The 24,185-nt window shown below is 35.9% G+C and overlaps 2 protein-coding genes across 6 annotated transcripts in view; both read left to right on the top strand.

Moving 5' to 3' along the window:
* Positions 1-24,185, top strand: part of PPP3CC (protein phosphatase 3 catalytic subunit gamma) — a 91,855-nt gene that overhangs the window by 57,632 nt on the left and 10,038 nt on the right. For all 5 annotated transcript variants that reach the window (XM_007167873.2, XM_007167871.2, XM_007167872.2 and 2 more), the window contains exons 5-10: positions 3,890-4,035; positions 5,840-5,979; positions 9,013-9,090; positions 9,323-9,417; positions 13,103-13,228; positions 13,964-14,035. In XM_007167873.2, coding sequence (XP_007167935.2) covers positions 3,890-4,035; positions 5,840-5,979; positions 9,013-9,090; positions 9,323-9,417; positions 13,103-13,228; positions 13,964-14,035 — 657 coding nt within the window. The remainder of the gene's footprint in view (positions 1-3,889; positions 4,036-5,839; positions 5,980-9,012; positions 9,091-9,322; positions 9,418-13,102; positions 13,229-13,963; positions 14,036-24,185) is intronic.
* On the top strand, positions 16,393-24,176 carry LOC103002868 (pterin-4-alpha-carbinolamine dehydratase 2-like). The gene has a single exon (XM_057548323.1). It carries the CDS (start codon positions 18,923-18,925, stop codon positions 19,085-19,087), a length of 165 nt encoding a protein of 54 aa, XP_057404306.1. The 5' UTR covers positions 16,393-18,922; the 3' UTR covers positions 19,088-24,176.

Genomic DNA, 24,185 nt, shown 5'->3' with positions numbered 1-24,185 from the left:
CACCTGCCAATGCAGGAGACACGGGTTCAAGCAGTGGAGCAACTAAGCCTGTGCGGCACAACTACTGAGCCCGCGAGCCACAACTACTGAAGCCCGCGTGCCTAGAGCCCATGCTCTGCAACAACAGAAGCCACCACGATGAGAGGCCTGCACACCGCAACGAAGAGTAGCCCCCGCTCGCTGCAACCAGAGAAAAGCCCGTGTGCAGCAATGAAGACTCAACGCAGCCAAAAGTAAAATAAATAAAATAAAATAAATAAATTTATTAAAAAAAAGAAGTCCAAAGAGCAAGTGAAAACAGTGTACATATTCTACATTTATCTAAAAAAAACAAAAGGATGTTGTGAAAATGGAATAAATATACATATCTGCATATGTATGAGTAGAATATCTTTATAAAGACACCCAGGAAGCTAGTTACCTGCAAAGAGGGGGAGGAGGCACTAATTCTGAACCTTTCTTTTTTTTTGAACCTATTACCTTTGTTTTAAAAGAATAATGAAAGCAAATAAAAATTAAAACAAATATATCATCACTGTTTAGACCGGGTCATGGTTTCCTGCAAATAGTGCTGACTCTCAAGATTACTTTCAAAGAATATTGTTGAGAATTTTGTTTTGTTAATGTTATATTATTGATACTAGTTAGAACTTGTATCAGTGTGATCCTATGACTGAGGTGCATGTTTCCTTCATTATGGGATATATCTTACAATTTATCATGAAAATAAAACACTTGAGTCAGCTAATTTAACCTTTGGTAATTATACATTTGGCTCTTTAGATTCTCCTACTAAATATTTAATTTAAAAATAATGATTGGAAAAAAAAATAATGATTGGGAGGAGTATTGCATCATGTTAAGAGCATGAACAGGTTCAAGTTCTAGTTCTGCCACTTACTAGTTGCACCTTTGGACAAGTGAGCCCAGTTTCCTCAGCTTTTTAATGAAGGTAATGTACCTACTTCACAGGGTTTCAGTAAGGATAAAATAAGGTAATTTTATTGGTTAACACTTATATAGAACCAACTTTGTGCCACACATTATTCAAAGCATTTTACATACGTGAATTCATTTAATCCTCACAGCAACCTTGTAATGTAGGTGGGTATTATTATTAGGCCTATATTATAGATGAGGAAGTAAAGGCACAGAGAGTCAAGTAATTCATCCAAAGTACTATTGCTAGTAAGTGGCGGAGCTGAGGTTCGAATCCAGGCAGTCAGGTTCCAGACTCCATTCCACTGTGTTGAACACTTAACTCATTGATGGCACAGGTACATTGTGAGCCTTCAACAGATTTCAATAATAAAGGTGATATAATAATAAATATTACTATACAAGGATTATATATCCATCCTAGAAAATACAGCTAAACTGTCATCTTCAATCTAATCCCTCAGAAAATAAAAATGTTGGTATTTATATACATATTCATAGACTTTAAGAAAATAAAAATGGTAACATTCTGTAACCCATTTTGGTTGTGTGCTTTGTTTAATTTGATTTGTGACTTCCTGTTTTAATTTACAAAATGGGTTAAGACACTGTATTACTTTCTGTCTTTCTCCAGACTTGGTAGTCTTCTGGAAGTAGGCTAAGGAACTCTTTTGAGTCATCCTTTGGGTTGAAAGGCATTTTATTGATGTAAAATAGTATTTGGAGCATGAATTAATAACTAATTAAAATCCCTGCCTATATGCAACCTTAGGACGCTTACAAAGGAATTCTTTATTGATGTTGGCAACAGGGGGAACTCTGGCTCCATGGATTTACAGGAGAAAAAGTCAATCACTGGCCACAAATGAAAGGGTTTTTTTCCCTTGATTTTTTTTCCTTTAACACACTTTTTTGGCCAGTGCTGGGTGTACTTTTTTTTTTTTTTTTTTTTTCCCTTTATAGCTACTTTATTTATTTATTTATTTATTTTTGGCTGTGTTGGGTCTTTGGTTCGTGCGAGGGCTTTCTCCAGTTGCGGCAAGTGGGGACCACTCTTCATTGCGGTGCGGGGACCGCTCTTCATCGCGGTGCGCCGGCCTTTCACTATCGCGGCCCCTCCCGTTGCGGGGCACAGGCTCCAGACGCGCAGGCTCAGCAGCTGTGGCTCACGGGCCCAGCCGCTCCGCGGCACGTGGGATCTTCCCAGACCAGGGCTCGAACCCGTGTCCCCTGCATTAGCAGGCAGATTCTCAACCACTGCGCCACCAGGGAAGCCCTGGGTGTACTTCTGAGATAGCCAAATGTGTAGTGCTCAGATACAAAGCAGAATATAAGCATGTAATTGCAAGGAGATACGAAGATGCAGAAGACATGGCTCTTATTAACTTGGATGTCATAATAGAGTTAGCATATATTGTGAAATAGATGATCTTAACTGCCTTTGTGGTAATACAGAATGCTCTAAAAGTTTATAAAGGAACTCACAGCCTCCCTTAATGCCCTCAAATCCTGATCAGTATTGGCAATAGACAGTGTTCACCTTCAGGGATGAAGCACCTTAAGTGTGGTCCACTGGTTACACCTTCCCTTTAGGGATCTCTCTCCAGTCATTCCTGCTACCCACGTACTGCACTCTGGCCCAAATCTGGACACATCACCCTTCATATTATTCCCCAAAGCCTTGCCAAGACCAGGCTCTGATACTTGAACATGTCTTTTCTAAAAGCATGGAGATTACAAGAAGAAAATAAACACAGAAATAATTGCCAACTAGATAATCTGACTCACTTGCTATAGTGTTGTTCTCTGGGCCCTGTAGGCTTTGTCTCATCTTCACAGAATCTTGGAAGAGAAGGAGCTCACAGTTCTGTAGGGCTGCCCGCCTGTATAACTTGTGGCCGTCTCCACCAATATGCACCTCCTAGCATATTGGCTTTTTGAACCCAAGGCCAAAGAAGAAAACATTCCCTTTCTCTTTAAACTAAAGCCATCTGCCAACTATTATTTCATGACCTGTTCTTTTTAGATAATTGTGGAAACCAACCCACTGTCTGCCCACTGGAGTGTTTTTTTGTTCTGTAGCCTCAAAATGACAACCACATCAAAATACAGTTCACTGAGATGAACATTTTTACATAAAATAAAATCAGGACATAATTTGCTTGAAGACCTTAAAAATCATGAGCAAAAATATTATTGACATCTTATTGATGATGCCCAAAACTTCAGTTTCTATTTATATATCTTCATTACCACCAGGAAGTCTTTTTAGACCCAACAAAATATTCAGACTCACGAGAGACCATGGGGCATACATGGCATCCATCCTAGAAGAGTACAGTTCAGGAAGGGCAGCATCAGGCATCCCTTTTCATGGAATAGTCCTCATAGAAGCACATGCCACAGCCTGGAGCTTTTCTGCCTTTTGCCTCCCTTTCTCCCACCCTCTCCTAGTCACAGCTCAGGTGCAAGGAAACAGTATCCATATTGGGCAGATTAGGGAGCTACCCTGGCTTAGAAGCCTCATGCATCACAAGTGCCAGTATCTCTTATAAAAGCTTTATTGGCATAGCTTCCAGGGTCCCACGAGGGACATACCTTACGAGTCACTGCACTCAGAGAAGCCCAAAGCTATAGCTTCCGCCAGGTAATTGGGTAATTTTTACCATAAGAAATATTGCCTAATAACACAGCTGATTCCATTCACCTTATCAGGTTTCCAGGACAACAGAGCTAGAAAGTTAATCCAAGGTCACACTTGTAGAAAAAGAGGGAGATTTCGTTTGCCCTTTATCCACAACTTTTCAGAAATATCTTTACAAAGATGATTGTGTTTTCAAATTTGCCTGGAACAAATGGCTTTGGAGTAGCTTCATAATCAACTGGAATATATCCTTTTTCATGTATGATAAATTTTAACTCTCTTCCTTTGTTTTTCCTTTTTTGATAGGTCGAATCAAATATTCTGAACAGGTATATGATGCGTGTATGGAAACATTTGACTGTCTTCCTCTTGCTGCCCTCTTAAACCAGCAGTTTCTGTGTGTACATGGAGGAATGTCACCTGAAATTACTTGTTTAGATGACATTCGGAAAGTAAGTAATCTTTCGTTAGTCTCATGGAGTAAATATGCTTTTAATTTTGTTTTTTATTACAGTCAACTAATATGTCTTTATTGCTGAAAGTTTTAAATACAGATAATTAAAAGCAAGAAAATGGAAATCACCTGTGATCTTGTCATTGGGCAATAACTACTGTTAACATTTTCCTGTATATCTTCCAGAAAATGTCTAATTTTTAAAATAAATTTATTTATTTTATTTATTTATTTTTGGCTGCATTGGGTCTTAGTTGCTGCGCGCGGGCTTTCTCCAGTTGCAGCGAGCGGGGGCCACTCCTTTTTGCCGTGCGCAGGCTTCTCATTGTGGTGGCTTCTCTTGTTGCGGAGCACGGGCTCTAGGCATGCAGGCTTCAGTAGTTGTGGCATGTGGGCTCAGTAGTTGTGGCTCGCGGGCTCTAGAGCTCAGGCTCAGTAGTTATGGCGCATGGGCTTATTTGCTCCACGGCATGTGGGATCTTCCTGGAGCAGGGTTCGAACCCGTGTCCCCTGCATTGGCAGGCGGATTCTTAACCACTGCTCCACCAGGGAAGCCCAGAAAATGTCTAATTTTTAATGAAGTCTGTGCTTTTACCAACTAGAAACATATTTTGAGTATAACCCTGAAACTTTAAATTATGCAGCAATAAGGAAGGAAGGAAGCCACGGTTCTAATCCCTGTACTGCCATTAATTGTGTAACCTTTACCAAATCACTTAACATCTTAGAATTTCTTCTCTGTAAAATGAGGACGTTGAAATGGATGGTCTGAGGACTCTCCCAGCTCTGAAATTCATTGACTTTGACATTTCAGATGACAGAGTTTAATTGCTACACTTGCCTTAGTTGGTAATTATGATTTTCAGGATTGTATATCTTCATGACTGAGAAAAGGTGATCAGTCTTTTTCACTTATATTGTTCTACATCACCATCTTCTCTTCTCTACCTTGTATTCTCTTACCTCTCTTATATAGGTACTGAAACTAAAAAATTTTCTGTTTGTAAAACTGTTTTCTCTGAATTAAAGTTACTATCCTCAAGGTAAGAGGGTATGCCTGTATGCACAGCCTTTTCTGCTGCCGTGTTGTTATTAAATAAACAACATTTCTCTTTTACATAGTAAATCTTGAATTTTACAATTCTGAATCAATTGTATTAATAAAAAGCTCCCCTTTCACTTAGTAGAGGTCCTCTTTTTGGCATTCAGTTATCCTAGTTACTTGTTTTCTCTTGGTTTTCATGCGTTAACCAAAGCAGCAGTGGTTAAAGGCTTGAGTTAATAACTTATGTTGAAATGCCTCCGCTGAATAGAATGGAAACGATGAAAGCCTTTTGCAAAATAAAACTAGCATTCTTTAAAATAAAGAAATCTCCATTGGAATGAGATAAACAATGAACAGAACCATTGCAAAACCCTTCCTGCTCTCATGGTAACATTGGCTCACCTAGGCAATTGAAATAAACTTTACAGGGTCTTTCTAATAAATAGTGTATTTCTATAGTGATTGATTTCACATTCAAATTAAATGAGCACCGCTTTTAAGATTAGGATGTAAGGAGGTCCTTTTCTACTGTTGGGATAGGGATATTTATTAAAATTTAATACCAAAAACAAATAAAAATTGTATCTACATTTATTAAATGTTCATTTTCTTCCTAAAGGAAAATTCTTTAGGGGCTTACTGCCCACTCTCCTAATACATTCTTATGGGTGGAAGTGTGTTTTTTGACCCATACCATTTTCCAAAAGTTCTTTTGCTTTCATGATTTTTCTTCTTTTGGCTTTTACGTGTCTTCTAGTTAGACAGGTTTAAAGAACCTCCAGCCTTTGGGCCAGTGTGTGACCTGCTTTGGTCTGATCCCTCAGAGGATTATGGCAATGAAAAGACCTTGGAACACTATACCCACAACACGGTCCGAGGGTGCTCTTATTTTTACAGGTAAGCTAATCCTCAGTTAGAAAATTAGAAAAAGGAAATTGTAACATATATTATCAAATTATTTTTAACTACATATTTTGTATCTTGAATTTGTGTAGCTCAGGGACTTCTATTTAATTTTTTAATTAATTGAAGGCAGAAAACTCTGTTTTGTTTTTTAGATTTTACTAGGTATTATGCCCTAATAAGTGTAATATACTGAACACGATTGAATAAAACATCTTGCAGTGCTTAAATATTGTTGTCTGACTCTAAATGATCTAGCTTATTTGTTCCCAAACATCATCTATTGACTTTTTTTTTTTTTTTTTTTTTTTTTTGGCTGTGTTGGGTCTTCGTTTCTGTGCGTGGGCTTTCTCTAGTTGTGGCAAGCAGGGGCCACTCTTCATCGTGGTGCGCGGGCCTCTCACTATTGCGGCCTCTCTTGTTGCGGAGCACAGGCTCCAGACGCGCAGGCTCAGTAGTTGTGGCTCACGGGCCCAGTTGCTCCGCGGCATGTGGGATCTTCCCAGACCAGGGCTCGAACCCGTGTCCCCTGCATTAGCAGGCAGATTCTCAACCACTGCGCCACCAGGGAAGCCCCCTGACTTTTTTAAAAATAAAGATTTCTTGGCTCTTCCCTCAGAGATTCTGATTCAGTAAGCCTGAGACAAGGGAATCCTGTTATTTTTTTTAAAAAGCTCTCCAGCTTTTGGAACCACTGGTATTGGCAAAGATATAAAAAGAACAGGACATTGTGAACTAAGCCCAGGACATTTCCTGGAAGTTGTTGTTGTCTTAAATCTCATATGTGAGCTTTCATTGTGCTTTGCCACTCCAAACTAGGGAGATTCAGGGAAGTTTGAAGCCTGAATTTTTAAAAAATCCCAATATTTTATTCTGATAAATAATACCTGTATTTAGTACCCTGAAAAATCTTTGATAATTGCCTAAGATAATGCATTCATTAAATGAAATCCTGCACACAAAAGGAAGCCTCAGTTTTGCCATAGTTTTAACATTCTTCTAAGTAAACTTTTTTCATTCCATTCTGCCAACTTTAGCAGTGACTAATATGATGAAGTCATTTAAATTTTACTTCTCTTTACATTGCTTAAAATAAAGAACATAAAACTTTTTTTATTTTTAGCACATTGTAAACTGGTGCAATTTCTATGGCAGTGAGCTTGACAACATCTCTCAGTTATAAATGGCCATGGCTTTTGTTCCAGAATTTCTACTTCTAATATGTAATCCTGTGGCTATACAGTCAGTCCTCATTATTCACGAATTCTGAGTTGCAAATTTGCCTAGTTGCTAAGATTTATTTGTAACCCTGGAATCAGTACTCACAACACTTGCAGTCATTCACAGACATTCAAGTGTACAGAGCAACGGAAAGTTTGAGCCACCCTGTGCACGTTCCGGCTGAGGCTGAACGTGCAGCGGCTCTGCCTCTTGTTTCAGCTCTCACACTGTAAGCAAGTATTCTTTTTGTGGTCTATTTAGTGAAACATTTCCCACATTTTTTGTTGGTGTTTTGCTGTTTAAAATGCCCCAAGCATACTGCTGAAGTGCTATCTAGTGTTCCTATGTGCAAGAAGGCTGTGATGTGTTATATAAGCTCCATTTAGGAATGAGTTATGGCACTGTTGGCCATGAGTCCCATGTTAATGAATCAACAATGTACATTAAATAAGGTGACTTTACACAGAAACACACATAAAACAAGGTTATGTGTTGATCAGTTGACGAAAACGTTGTGACCAGAGGCTCACATAACCGTAACCCTGTATTTCCCCTAGGAGCACTGGTTCAGTATTCACTAACTCAGTTTTTGCAGCAACTTTATAGAACACAGCTACTGCAAATGATAGGAATCAACTGTACTTGAAAACATATAAAATGCATGTACAAGTTTTTCATTGTTGCATTATTTATGATGATGATTTTAAACAACCTAAACGTTCAATAGGAGACTAGTTAAATAAATGCTTGTACATCCAGGCAATGGAATGTACCAGACAATGCAATGAGGCTGTTTTTTAAAAATGAAAAAAAGAAAGCAAATCCTTTATATACTGATTGGAATACTCACTAGTTTAAAGTGAAAAAAAAGACATAGTAAAAAGCTATGTGTACCATCTGATGACATTTCTAAAAGGGGGGGTGTGCATGTGTGTGTGCATAATTGCTTGAAATTGAATATGGTATCTCTGAAAGGGCACTCAAAGAAACCAAGAACATTGGTTGCTTCCAGGGTAGCTGGAAGATAGAGGTAAGATGGAGGGAGACATTTCACTGTATAACTTTTTATATCTTTTAATTTTATGCCACGTGAATGTGCAGCCTATTTTAAAACTTATTTTTTTCTAATGAACATAATAAGAAAGAAAGATTAAACATAAATTAAATAATTAACACTTGGTTAATTCCAGGATAATTTTGTATTCTGCAGTTCTTTGTATCAAACATTTGCCATTCAGAAAGGTACTAGTGCTAAAAGAATACTGATAGGAGAGATGCAAATATCATACCTTTCATTTGAATAAGGTTGGATATAGTATTTGTATTTGCTCCTGAAATATTCCTGCATAATATCATCTTGATATTGATATTACCTGTGAAGCTATAAGTAGGTTCTTTAACTTTTCTAACAGTTTGACAATTTGAAAATTGTGTGTTCAGTTTTTAGCACCTACTACACACACACACACACACACACACACACTGCTGTGATACTTTTTTTTATATCAAGATACCAAGAAAAGTTTTGGTGTTGTATTATTATTCTTGTGGGTTAAGAAAAAAAAAAAGGTGGGGGAGCTCTGCTTCTGTCCTAGGGTTGTCTATTATCTGTGTCCTTAATCTGGAATGAGGAATATCAGTGACATGGAAAAACAAGAGTGATGATTGCTAAGCTATTAATAAAAGTTCAGGGGTAATGAAAACCTATAATTTTGAAACAAATTCAACTCATTTCATCTTGACTTTTCCCCTTCCTCCTATTAAAAAACAAGTGTTTTAATTCTGGATTTGTGTTTTCTTTTTCAGTTACCCTGCAGTTTGTGAATTTTTGCAGAACAATAATCTGTTATCAATAATCAGAGCCCATGAAGCCCAAGATGCTGGGTAAGTTATATTAAAACTGTACCATGACTTCCCTGGTGGTCCAGTGGTTAAGACTCCACGTTCCACTGCAGGGAGGCACGGGTTCAATCTCTGGTCAGGGAAGTAAGATCCTGCTTGTGGTGTGGCGTGGCCAAAAAAAAAACAAACAAAAAAAACAACCAACTGTACCAAACAGCACTGCAGAGTTTTTGCCTTTAACATCAAGACAGACGGGCTGTCATTTCTCTTCCAGGTATCGAATGTACAGGAAGAGCCAAACGACAGGCTTTCCATCACTCATTACTATTTTCTCTGCCCCCAATTACCTAGATGTCTATAACAATAAAGGTAAAGGAGACCAGCAATATTTGAGTTTGAATTTGTGAGTGAGTAAATGTGAGCTCTAGTTTAATATGTATGTGCATAGGTAATTTTCTGAATATATATAAATTTTAAATAAGAAAAAAAAGGGTCTTAATTGAAACAAAGGCCAAGAAACTTAGAATTTAGGCTTCTGCTTGGTTTTCATCTAAGGATTATTGGGCTCTTTGTGAGTATAAATAATGATTACAATAGGTCTGATTTGTACTACTGAATCAAAATATAAGAAGAATAAATTACTTCAGGTTCAGGTTAGAACAGTCAGCATAAATTATTTGTTTTGGTGAATTTAATTTATTTATAACAGTACCTCAATAAAATGTCACTGTTTAGTGTTTTAATGTCTGTCCGTTAAGCTGTTTTGCTCTTAAGAAATGATACAGTTAGAATGAATACTCTACAAAAAGTCAGAAAAATCTTCATTTTAGTCCAAGCCCTGCCAGAAACTAATAGTGTGACTTTAGGTAAGTCATATAATCTTTCTTAACCTCAGTTTCCCATATAAAAAAAGATAATTGGATATACACATGCCTTTTGATCCAGGAATTCTACTTCTAAGACTTTTAGTCTATTTTAGTCATTTTTTTTAATTTAACTTTTATGATTCCTAGTTCATAAGTTTTGTATCAGGACAGTGGTCTACTTAAAAACTTCCTCTGTAACATGCCTCTGTAACTATTTTGTTGTATGACTATAAAATAATAGAACTTTTAAACAAACATGCCAGAACAAATATATCCAAGTGAGTATTGTCCCTTCAAGGTAGTTACCTTGGGAGGTTATACACTTATTCCAACAATGCTGCCCGTTGTTCAAACATTTTTGGAACTCCTCTTTTGGCATTGCCTTCAGAGTCTGCGACACATTCTTTTGATTATCCTCAATGATGGGAAACCTTCGTCCTTTGAGGGTGGATTTGATTTTTGGAACAGCCAAAAGTCATTCGGAGTCAAGACTGATGAATAAGGTGAGTGATCAAGCTAGACGATACCATTTGGGGTCAGGAACAAGGTATGATTATAAGGTAATGAGACTGGTTTTTCTTGTGTTGCTTATAAAATGGCTCTGGAGGCAATTCCAAAAGAGGAGTTCCAGAAACGTTTTGAGTGATGGCAGCATCTTTGGATTAAATTTACAGTAAGGCAGCAAGGTATATTGATAAGAGCACCGAGCTAGGAGTCAGAAATCCTAGTCTAGTCCTGCTTCGCTTTTAAATTCACAGTTAATGAGATACTTCTCTGAGCCTCAGTTTGTCCTTAAAATAACTGTGATACAGGTTTGTTGGAAAAATCAAAATGAATATTAAAAGCATTGGTCAAACTATAAATTGCTCTACTACTATAACATTCTACTGTTATTGTGCCTGGTGTGATTACAGCAAAGGACCACACTCATCTGATATATAAGGTCTGGTGTGTTTGTCGTTGGTGGTTTCTTAAGTCTCATTACTTTATAGTCATATCTTGTATATGCAGTTCGGGAGAGAAGTTTAAAAGAGGTCCACAATATATTTACTACTCCCTCTATTTCAGAGTAGACCATGAAATGGCATGTCTCATTTCAGTCTGTTCTGGAACACTTATCTCTGGATGTCCTTAGTGACTTGCTATCCATTTTAAAAAGGCATTTCTTTGACTTAAATTCTCTTCCAGTCTTATATTTTCTTTTTCCTACTCGTCAATCTTTTCTGAGTCTCAGCTATCCTATAATACTCTGCTTCTCCCTAACTCCATTCTTTCTTATTTCCTTTTTCCTAATATTTCCAATACATTAGAGACTTAGTTTTTGTTCTCGTTTCCTCCCTTATGAATGGTATGTGCCACTTACGTTGTCAAACTTCCTCAAGGACAGTGTCTCTAGTCCTCTTATCTATGATGAAGACTTTCCCTTCTTACTTCCTTTATTAACCTTACTATTAAAAGTGTCTATTGAGGGAATTCCCTGGCAGTCCAGTGGTTAGGACTCGGTGTTTTTCACTGCCAGGGGCCTGGGTTCAATCCCTGGTCGGAGAACCAGGATCCTGCAAGCTGCACAGTGTTGGCCAAAAAAAAAAAAAGTGTCTATTGATTGCCCAGTGGATTTATCAGTGTGCTAATCTGAAACATGTCATCTAAATCAGCAATCACTTTACTAGCTTACTAACTGCCAGTTCATTCTTTGCCATATTCTAATCTGGTCTTGTTCTTGATTATTCCTTTAGTAAACTGTTAAAGTCACAGTTGATTCTGAGGCTTTTGTTGGCTTTGACATAATTGGTAACATACTTTACCTTGAAACAATCTTATTTTCCTTGGTTGTTTCTTAACCTTTGGCCGGTGGTGGGGGGGATGTGGCATCTAAAATAATCTCCGGTGGTACTCAGTTATTCACCACACAAGAACCTCTTTTCTTGAAAAAGGCAACTCTATCCCCCTTTCCTTCTTCTCTTTCTTTTACTGTTGTTTTTCTTTCTTGTGTATTCTTTAGACTTATTGGTACCAACAGGCATTTCTTAGTTCCACTGGTTACATGAAAGACCTTTAAGTCATGATTTTTAAACATCTCTATTTCTATTTTTGTGTCCACCTCTCCCCTCTTTTTCTTGTGTAGATTGAGGGAGTTGTTGAATATTTATATATTCATCTAACCTAAGTAAAATACATATACTTGAAAATAATGGGACATGTACATTGTAACCAGTATTAGAAGCTTCTTAAAAGCTGAAAATCCTATTTTCATATATCTTCTTTATAATCTATGGTGTACATTTTAAACATCCAGTGACTTTAATTTTGAGAATACTAGGCTATCCTGCAATAAGCAAAGAGACAGGAATCAGGAGATGACCTATAACTGTCATTTCTAGAGAACTATTATACCCTATCCTATTTATGATCATAGTAAGAATAATTAAGAGAATAACGCAAACCACATGGCATTGCTGGTGATGAAAACTAAGGGATTGGATTTTTAAAAGTTTTAAATATAGAGAAAATCAGTTTGGTACCAAAGTATGTGTGCCATATATATGAACATATATATATATGAACTGGTTAATATTAAACATTTATAGAGTGTGAGCAGTATACTGTGTATAGGAGAGACGGGCATTTTTTTCTTCACATACTGTATGCAGAGATGATTTAATCTACTTTGAACCTTATTAAATTGCTCCAAGTTTACCATCTATCTGTATCCCCCACTATGAATTAATAACTGCTATGTTATAAACTCTTAAAAAGTTTATAAAATCCTTGGCTCTGGCTAATGACTAGGAAAACAGGCTGTGTTCATTTAATGAGAAATGTTTGCCCTCAGAGGAAAGTTGTAATTGTAACCACTTGGCCTATAAAGGGAAATTATGATGAAATTTTTCTCATGTGGAATCTGAGATTTCTATAGATAGTTACTGTGCAAGACCCTTTGAAGTTTCAGAGCTTAGTTTCTTTTGTACTTTTATTATATATAAGAGCTCTTCAGGTAACTTTGTTTCTTGGGATAATTCTTAAAAGAATGAACTATATAACATGCTTTAAATTTTTCCATCTGTCTTGAATTTATAAATGGAAAGTAAGTTCTTGAGTTCTGTGTAGTAGGTACACAGCTGTACAAAGTGTACCAGTTGCCATGTCATTTTCCTCTGTGCCAGACTTTCCTCCTTTTTCCTTTTTAGCTGCTGTGTTAAAATATGAAAACAATGTCATGAATATCAGGCAGTTTAACTGTTCTCCACACCCATACTGGCTTCCAAACTTTATGGATGTTTTCACGTGGTCTTTGCCTTTTGTTGGGGAAAAAGGTAAGAGAACTAAAGCATCTGGACCATCAATTGTCCTAACTAGTGACTGAGCACCCTGATATTTGCATGAGTCCCCTGATGGTTCAGAAATGTTTTTCTTAAAGTTATCAGAAATGTTTTCTATTTTCATTGTTCTCTACAAAGATTTTTAAGTGGCACTTAATTGGTTTTTAAATTGTAATTCTAGTTGATTATGCTTTTCTTATTCTAAATATCAATTTAAAATAGCTGTTGTCCTATAATCAAGATGTTAAAATAACATAAGTAACAATAAAATAACCATTCCTTCAGTGATTTCTCCAGCGATAAAGAGATTTAAATAGGAATTATTTTTCTTGGAATTTTATTTGTGCACCTATACAAATAAGCTATGCAAATATATAAGCCTGTTGTACATAGGCCTGGTGGCTTAACTTCTCTGTAAAATGGGAGGAAATCCTTTCATATGCATATCAGTGAAGAAAAGGCTCTGGCAGCAGTCTAATGAAATCAAGTAGTTATGCAATGGAATCGTCGAAGACTCCATACTTTAACTGGAGCAAGTAATCTCCCCCAAATCTATATAAACTTGAAGGTCTGCATTTAATGCTGTTCCTTACAGCTACTCTGAATAGCAAAATGACAAATCATTTTTATCTATGTTTATTTAACACGTATGTTTATATATCCACATCATTTTAGAGAAAGTACCTTATTAATTATATAAATTTTTGGTTATTTTGTCTTATCATCTAGTCACAGAGATGCTGGTTAACATTCTCAACATATGCTCTGATGATGAATTGATTTCCGATGATGAAATTGAAGGTAAACTTGCCTTTTCCTCCTTTGAATCAGAAATGAAGAAGTTTTGGTTTTGGTTTTAGTTTGTTGTGAATAATTTTCTTTGTCTAATTAAAAAAAGAATTCTGCTCATTGTAGAAAAATAAAATTTGAAAAATACAGGAAAACATAAATAAGAAAAAAAAGTCACCCGTAATCCTACCATCTCATAGATATCCACTGTTAACATCTTGATATAAATACTGTATTAGTGTCTTTTTTCCTCTTTTTTCTTTTAAACAAAGATGAAGTCATGTGATAGTTTCACAAACATTTCCTGGGTTTTTTCTAGACTACTTTTTAATGGTTACATAGTTATCCATGTGAGTCATTCTTTGTTTTATCCAATCCCCTGCTGTTGGATATTGGATTTTTTCCCAATTTTCTTTTAAAACCCCACAGTTTTGAAAATTTTTATAGATAAATCTTTGCCTGTTCTGTTCAACAACCAATGTTTATTATACGCCTTATATGTGCCAACAATTGTATAGGTCCTAAGCTCTCAAAAAGCTTATATTCTGGTGGTGGGAAAACAAACAAACAATGCATATGAGTCAAGTATTGATATGTGGTATGAAAGAAAGGATAACAATACTAGGAAATGAAAATTAACACTTTCTTGATTATTTCCATAGGATAAATTTCTAGAAATTGAAAATTTGTGTCAATTAGTACTTACAGTTTTAAATTGGATACAGATGACCTAGAAAAGCTATAACAGTTTACATTTTGTGTATGTGATGCATAGTTCACAGTGTTCTCTCCAATACTATTTACTATAATTTTTATAGTCTGCTGTTTTTTTTAACTTAAATATTTATTTTTATGATGACTAATGAAGTTTTTTTCTTGTATTTATTGACCACCTTTATTTCTTTATTATGAGTTGTCAATTCATATATTTTGCCCACTTTTCTACTGTTATGTGCATGTTTGTTTGTTTTTCTTCTTATTGACCTGTGAGAGATATTTATATAGTTACATTTTGTTGTATACATAGCCAAGTATTTTTTCCCTAATATGTTTCAGGAGGTTAGATTTTAAAGATAGGTCCTAACTTATCTGAGAATGCAGAAGATTCTGGAGAGATGGTAGCACCTTAGCACAAACCTCTGACCGTCTCATTCTCCCCAGGCTTATGCTAAGGTGATTCACTCAACTGTTAGGATGAGCTATGTACATAGTGGAGAAAGCCTAGCTTACTTTGAGAATATAGACGAGAGTCCTATACATACTTATGCTTCAGATTCCACATTGAAGGTGCAGAGCAGATGGAGCATAGCTTGTGTTTACCTTTATGAATGGGATAGGAGATCACTGCAGGGAAGCAGTTCTTGAGAAAATAGTGCAGCCAAGTGAAAATTAAAACAAAGAATTTAAGTTAGGAAAGGATGAAATATGTAAGAAATACATCTAGTAAATTTTATATTTAAATCTAAGTGGAAATGGAAATTATTGTGAACTCTATTGTATGTATTAACTCTATTGTGTATATGTATCCTTGATTATCATAAGGACATGCTTACTAAATTATGCCCAAAGTTATATATGGATATATTTATTGAAGTATCATCTGTAGTAGCAAAAGAGTCAAACAATCTAAATATCCCTCAGTTGAGAGCTGGGTAAATCAATCACGATATATCCATATGATAGATTCTCCACATGGAATATTATTTCCCTTCTGTAAGCCTCCTTTCTTCTCCCCTTCTCTTCTAGTTAGTTCCTATTCAGCTTATTGTAACTTCGTCATGGAAGATATTTCTGATCTCCCTGACTAGATCCAACACCCCTGTCATGCTCTCATATCAATGGTGCTAACTTCTTAGCATTTGATAGAGTTGCGATTTTACATTTATTTATACTGTTACAAGATTAATATATTAATGTATTTAATAAGTGACTTAATACTGTTAAGTCACTCAACAGTAAATTCGCTGAGTGCTGGGATAAAATTCGTTCTTGCTTACCATTATCACCTTAAAGCCAAGTATAGTGCAATGAGCATAGTAGGTAAATATTTGTGGTATGAAGTACAACTATTAAAAAAATAAAAGAATGGAGTAGGGCTGTTGGTGCTGCTATGGAAAGTGTATTAGATGTTAAGTACAAAAGTAAATGGATAGAATCCTCTTATTCCCATTTTTTACAAGGTGTGTGGGTATAAGCTGATACAGGATTTTAAAACTTTTTTTCTGAAAGGAAATGAAGAATAACCTTTAGGTTAAGTGAACACTTAGTGAACACACTTCTAGTTCCATTCCTTCCTGAAACCACACTAAAACTACAGTACAATTTTGGTTTTATCTAAGTAATATAAACTAAGGATTTTCACTTTAGTAATGCCAGACAGATAGTTTAAATCAATCCTGACTCTTAAGACAACTAGAAAAGCTAGACAAAATATTTTAAAAAGTTGCTTCAAAGGCATTCAGAAAACTAAGAAAGTAATAAAGAATTACCAAGTAGAGATCTGGAAAAAGGCATAAATCCAGAGAGGTAAGACATTTGGTTACGTACGGGACCAATTTTCTCCTAAAGACATTCATGAATATCAAAAGAGGGGGCTGAGAGGTTGACCAGCCCTCTTGATAGAAGCTAAAAAAAGTTGGGGTTCATGACTTGCCAAAGATGAGTTGAGTGCTGGTAAGCTTCTGCTCATTGGTTTGGGACCCCCAAAGGTTGCATCTATGTAAGAGTAAAGGTGAACTGGAAATAGAATGTCCTGGAAGGGACTACAGCCTGTCTTCAAGTCATTTCAATCTCTGAAATTTAAATAAGGTAGTCCCAAGCATCTGGCAAAAGCAACCCTCTTTAGGCTAAGATAACATTATGTAGAACTTTAAACTACTGCAAACTGTCTTTCAAATATAATACATGGCTCACAACCAAAAATAACTAGGCATATGAGGAGACATAACAAAATGAATGAGAACCAGCAGAAAGAGCAAAAAATAAAAACAGACCCTCAGGTTCTCCAGACACTGGCTTTATCAGACCAAACTTTAAAATAACTATTCTAAAAAATAAAACAATGCTAACTGTTCAAGAACATAAAAGACTAGATTAAAAATTTTGGCAGAGAACTGTGAATTATAAAAAGGGATGTAGCAGAGTTGATAAAGCACAAAAAGAAAATTCTAGGAATGAAAAATAAAAAACACAGCAGATGAATTAACAGCAGATTCAGTAAAGCTAAACAAAGAATAAATGAACTAGAATATAGGTCAGAAGAAACAACCTAGACTAAATCACAAAGAGAAGAAATAAAATACCCCAAAAAGTATAAGTGACATGAGGATATAGTGAATAGATATCACCTGTGTGTTTGGAATCCTAGAGAAGAGACAGAGAATGGGGTAGAACCAGTATTTGAAGAGATAATGGATTGAAATTTTTCTAAAACTGACAAATTAAGCCACAGATTGAAGAAGTCCCCCAAACCAAAGCAGAATGAATACAAAGAAAACACTATCTAAGCACATCATAGTAAAAGTGCTTCAGATGAAAGACAAAGAAAAAAATCTTAAAGCAGCCAGGAAAAAAAAAAATCGATTACTTTCAAAAGAGAACAATTAAACTGACAGTAGATTCTCAGTGGAAACAATGGAAGCAGGAAACCATGGAATGACATATTCAAAGCACTGAAAGATAATAATTGGTACATCTAGAATTCTATACCTAGCAGAAATACCCTTCAAAAATGAAGAAGAAATAAGCATTTTTCAGCTATTCCTCCCTTTAAAAAAGGTACTAAGAGAATTACCAGGAGACCCACACTAAATGAAATTCTAAAGAATATTATTCAAACAGAAGGAAAATACCAGACGGAAGCTTGGAGAGTCAGGAAGAAATAAAGAGTACAAATAGTAGAAAATATGTGGGTAAATCAAGTGAATTTAGACCTTATTAAACAATAATAATTTTTGTTGGATTTAAAAGACAGAATTAAAATATATGACAATAATAGTCGGCAGTGGGATGGAGTTAAAGTGTGTGAGGACGCTATATTTGGGGAGAGGAGAAAAGTACCTGTTAACATTATACTTTGATAAGTAAGAGATGCATGGTGTAAGAGTAATTTTCAAGAAAGGAGGGCTTTTTAAAAAGTATGTAACCTTTAAGTTATAGAAAAAATGGCATGATAAAAAAAATAACCTAGAAGGCAAGAAAGGAGGGAAGGTACCTATAACACTAGGACAAATAGAATAAATTATGTTGGTAAATTTATCAGCAACTTCATTAAATGTAAATGAATAAAAGACAGATTGTCAGGTAAGATTTTTTAAAAAACATTTTATGATGGTTTATAAGAGACAGATCTAAAACATAAAGATACAGAAAATTTGAAAGTAAAAGGAGAATAAATATATAGTCCAAATACTAACCAAAGAAAAGCTGTTGTAGATAGATTAATATTAACATGAAATAAACGCTAAAACAAAAATAAGATGGGGAATTCCCTGGCAGCCCAGTAGTTAGGACTTCACGCTTTCACTGCTGAGGATGCAGGTTCAATCCCTGGTCGAGGAACTAAGATCCTGCATGCCACATGGAGCAGCCAAAAATTAAAATAAAATAAAATGAAATGAAATACCCATGGGTCATATATCCCAATGAAAATTTCAAAATATTTTGAACTGAATGAAAATAAAAAGCAGTACATATTAAAACTTGAGGGCAGGCAGTGCACCAGGCAGGTCTGGGTTTGGGGCTGGAACCAGAACCTCAGCAGATGTTCACTGGTTGACAGCAGAGGAGAGGAACCGAGTTATACTTGACCTTAAAGCAGCAGGATGGTCAGAATTAAGTGAGAGAGGTGCCATCTACAAGGAGTTCTCTTTCAAATATTGTAATCAGGCATCTGGCTTTATGTCTCAAGTTACTCTACAAGCAGAGAAGATGAATCATCACCCAGAATGGTTCAGTGTGTACAACAAGGTCCATACGCCCCTCACCTCACATGTCTGTGGGGGACTGACCAAAAGGGATGTGAAACTAGCCAAGTTTGTTGAAAAAGCAACTGTTTCTATGTGATTTCTTCCAAATGTATGTAAAATTTTATACACATCTTAGCTGCCATGTATTTTGAAGGCAATTTACATGAACAAATTAAGTTGTAAATTTAGTTTACCTTTGTACCACATTTTGTAAAATCAGTGCTTAAATACAAAATGATATAAATTGAAAGAAAAAAATAGAACAACAAAACTTGAGGGATGCATCTAAAGCCATGCATAGAGGAAAATTTATAGCCTTAAATGCATAAATTGGAAAAGAAGAAAGGAGAAAAATCAACATCTATCTCAGGAAGTTAAGGGGAAAAAAATGGATAGCACATTAAACCTAAAGAAAGGAGGTGGAATGAAATAAAATGTTAAGAGCAGCATAAGAAAACAAAGTAAAATATAGGGAATTCCCTGGTGGTCCAGTGGTTAGGACTCCACGCTTTCACAGCTGAGGGCCCAGGTTCGATCCCTGGTCAGGGAACTAAGATCCCACAAGCTGTGCGGTGCAGCCCCCAAAAATAAATAAATAAATAAAATATAGTATAGAGGAGCAGTAAAACCAGAATGTCCTCTTTTCAAGAGACTAATAAAATTGATAAATCCCTGGCAAGACTTATGAAGTAAAAAAGATAAGACAAAAATAACCAATGACAGAACTGAAAAAGGAGACATCACTATAAATCCTATAGATACTAAGAAAAATAACAAGAATAAATTTATACCAGTATAATTTAAAACTTAGATGATATGGGTAGATTTCTAGAAGAATATAACTTACTCAAATAAAATGTTTGGGGCTTCCCTGGTGGCGCAGTGGTTGAGAATCTGCCTGCTAATGCAGGAGACACGGGTTCGAGCCCTGGTCTGGGAAGATCCCACATGCCACGGAGCAGCTGGGCCCGTGAGCCACAGCTGCTGAGCCTGCGCGTCTGGAGCCTGTGCCCCGCAACGGGAGGGGCCGCGATAGTGAAAGGCCCGCGCACCGCGATGAAGAGCGGTCCCTGCACCGCGATGAAGAGTGGCCCCCACTTGCCGCAACTAGAGAAAGCCCTCGCACGAACCGAAGACCCAGCACAGCCAAAAATAAATAAATAAATAAATAAATAAATAAAAAATAAAATGTTTGAAGATTTAACATTCAAAATTCATTCAGCATATACTAATGTAATATATTAATAATAGTGGAAACTGGGAGAGGGGTACTAGGGAGTTCTCTATGCTATCTTAACGTTTCTATACATCTAAAACTATTCTAAAATAAAAAAATTTTATTTAAAAACTCAGTCAATTAGTATAATTCACTACATTAAGAAAAAAATGGAGAAAAATCATTACCTCATCAGATGTAGAAACAGCATTGGATAAGATTCATGTTTCATTTACAGTAGATCTCTTAAACTAGGCTTAGAAAGGAATTCTTTAATCTGACAAACAAACATATCTGTGAAAATCTATAACGAACATCATATGTGAAATATTGAAAGCTTTCCTTAGTGACTGGGAATAGACAAACATGCCAGCTATCCATACTTCTTTACAATATCATATTAGAAGTTATAGCCAGTACAATAAGGCAAGAAAAAGAAATGCAAGGTATAAAGATTGGGAAGGAAGAAACAAAACGATCATCATTTATAGACAATATGATTGTGTATAGAGGAAATTTAAAAGAGTCTATAGATTATTTATGTGAATCAATAAGCAGATGCAACAGAGCTGCTGGATACAAAGTCAAAAAGCAAAAATCATTTGTATTTCTATTTACCAGCAACAAACAAAATGAAATTTTTAAAAAGATGCCATTGACAATGTCATTCCTAACAATAAATCTAACAGATGATGTGTGATACCTCTAAGCAACAAACTGTAAAACATTATTAGAAAAATTAAAGGACATCTAAATAAGTAGAAAGAAATAACATGTTCATAGATTATTGGAAGACTCAATATTATAAAGATATGTTATTCCCAAATTGATCTACAGATTCAATACAAAGTCAAATATTAACAGACAATTTGACCCTAAAACTTATATGGAAATACTAAGGATAGTTTCTGAAATTCACATGGAAATAGTTAAAGTCTTACAGAAACATAAGGTGAGAGAACTTGTTCTATAGGATATCAAGATTTATTACAAAGCTAAATTAACTAGAATTGTTAGTGCAAGTACAGACAAGCAATGAAACAGAACAGAGAATCCAGAAATAGATCCACATATATACGGACACTTGATTTACACTAGAGGTGGCACTGCAGAGTAATAGGAAAATGATGGTATTGGTATGGTTTGGGGATATCTATTTGAGAAAAAAATTAAACCTGACCCCTATCATATTCCAAACAAAAATAAATTCCAGATGGATTAATACATTCAAATATGATAGGCAAAACAATAAAGCTTCTAGTATTTATAATATAGAATGTGTTCATGACCTTGAGATAGAGGAAAATTTCTTGAACAGGACCCAAAAAGCACTAACGATACGGGAAACTATTGGACTACATTAAAAACTTAGAACTTGTATTTATCAAAAGACTCTATTTAAAGAGTGTGAAGGGATTTCCCTGGCAGTCCAGTGGTTAAGACTCTGTGCTTCCACTGCAGGGGGCATGGGTTTGATCCCTGGTCAGGAAACTAAGACCCCGCATGCAGCGGGGTGGAAAAAAATAAATAAAATTAGATTAAAATTTTAAAAAAGAGTGTGAAAAGACAAGCTACAGAGTGGGAGAGGATATTTGCTACATAACCAAAAAATGGCTCATGCAGAATATATAAAGAACTACAGATCAGTGAGATGAGACTTGAATGAGCACTTCACAAATGAGGATATCCAAATGGCCAGTAAAAATATGAAAAGTTGGGCTTCCCTGGTGGCGCAGTGGTTGAGAATCTGCCTGCCAATGCAGGGGACACGGGTTCGAGCCCTGGTCTGGGAAAATCCCACATGCCACGGAGCAACTGGGCCCGTGAGCCACAATTACTGAGCCTGCGCGTCTGGAGCCTGTGCTCCGCAACAAGAGAGGCCGCGATGGTGAGAGGCCCGCGCACCGTGATGAAGAGTGGCCCCCACTTGCCGCAACTAGAGAAAGCCCTCGCACAGAAATGAAGACTCAACACAGTCATGAATAAATAAATAAATAAATAAATAAAAGAACATGAATTTCTAAAAAAAAAAAAAAAAAAGGAAAAACCATTCACTAAAAAAAGTTTAAAAAAAAAATATGAAAAGTTATTCAACCACATTAGTCATCATGAAAATGCAAATTAAAACCACAATGGATGATTCTACACACCTACCAAATTGGCTAAAAGTGAAGATGAATAACATCAAGTGTTGGCCAGAATGTGTAGCAACAGGAATGCTCATATATTGAAGTGTAAATTGGTACATCCACTTTAATAGATAATGCTAAACTGTTATCCAGAGTTGAACATATACATACCCTATTAACTGAGCATTCTAATTATAGGAATGTACTTAAGAGAAATATGTGCAGCAAAGAGAAATGCACTGGAATATTCACAGCAGCTGAATTCAACATAGCCAAAAATTGGAATCAGCCCAAATGACCACTGACAGTAGAAAGGATAAATAAGTTGTGGCATATTCATATAGTGGAATTGTATACAATAATGACAGTGAACTACAGGAACAGGGAAAACATGGATGCGTCTTACAAACATAATGTTGAGCAAAAGAAGCCAGACACAAAAATAAATTATTTGATTGTTCCAATTACATAAAATTAAAAAAAAATTAAAACTTGTGGATACACGCTTAAATGATAAAACTATAAAGAAGAGCAAGAAAGTGATTTCAATAGAAGTCAAGAGAATGATTTTCTTTGGGAAGAGGGAGACTCTAATTATGAGGAAGTGCCCAAGGTGGGGAATCTGGGGTGCTGGCAGGGTTCTGTTTATTGTCCTGACTGGTTATATGGCCATTTGCTTTTAATAAATCATTGAGTTATACATTTGTGTACTTTTCTGTATGTTTATCATACTTCACGATAAAAGAGATTTTTACAAATTTATAAGCCTACAAAAATGTGGAGATTTCTGTAGGGATTTTGGAAGCTGGAAAACAAATGAATTAGTATTACTGACTTGGCTGATTCAAGAAAGCTAAAGCCCGGTTTAGTAATGGGGAATACCGAGTTCCAGTACAGAATCCTCAAAAAGCAAAGGAATTGGTAGCCTACACCAGTTGCTAGAATTGGGGACCTTGAGTTGAGGGGAGGAGGGAGATGGGGGCTGAGCTAAAATGAGTAGGTAAAAGCTGTTTGAAAGGCAGCTAAAGTCCTAGCTGCCTCTTATCCAAGACTGGAGGCTAACCTCTAAAAAGCGTAAACCAAAGAATTTCTGGACCAGGATACAACTGAGGGCATCGATACTTTGCCAAAAACAGGTGAATTAAGTGACCATATGCATCCTCAGTACTGATACAGAGAATTCCCTAACAAAGACCCACCCTGGTCATTCTGTGTATGTAAAGCTCCAAGTCAGCAGCCCACCTACCAACTCTGAAAGCTTTCTAGTTCCTCATTCTTATTGAGGAGCAGGCACCAAGGATTACAGGACTCCTCGGGAAAGTCTCTAAGAGAGACAACAACAAAAACAGCAAAAAGCAACTCAAATGAACTTGAGATTCTGAAGAAAATATAAAACTTAAAAATGGAAAAACTGTAATATCTCTAGAAAGATATGAGAAGATATTGAATCCATTATATAAAAACATGATGCTCTTATTAAGAGATTTGTAAGCTGTTCATTCTGTCCTTTGTTTTTATTCATTGTTTTCAGCATTATTTGTTCCACAAATAGTATCTTTTTCTTTGTCTAATTTTATTTTCATGATCTATGGGGATAGAGTATGTTGGAAAATAATAGATGTGAATTAATGTAAAACTTTTAAGAAATAGAAAAACTGGCAAGAAATCTGTAATTTAATATTCTGTCATGATACCAAGGATGTCTCTTCTGAGCTGATAAAGATAAAAGCCTGCTTCTCTCATTGCATTTTGCTTTGATTTTTTCTTTTCTCTCTTCCATGCAAACTTAAATTTCTCTTCCCATATTTCTATTTTCATCTCCTTGTTTCTTGGTGTCTCTTCTCCCTGAA

The sequence above is a fragment of the Balaenoptera acutorostrata genome, chromosome 6 (genome assembly GCF_949987535.1).
Source record: "Balaenoptera acutorostrata chromosome 6, mBalAcu1.1, whole genome shotgun sequence".
Classification (NCBI taxonomy): Eukaryota; Metazoa; Chordata; class Mammalia; order Artiodactyla; family Balaenopteridae; genus Balaenoptera; species Balaenoptera acutorostrata.
The sequence above is the reverse complement of the archived record's forward strand: the minus strand, read 5'-3'. Positions and strand labels throughout refer to the sequence as shown.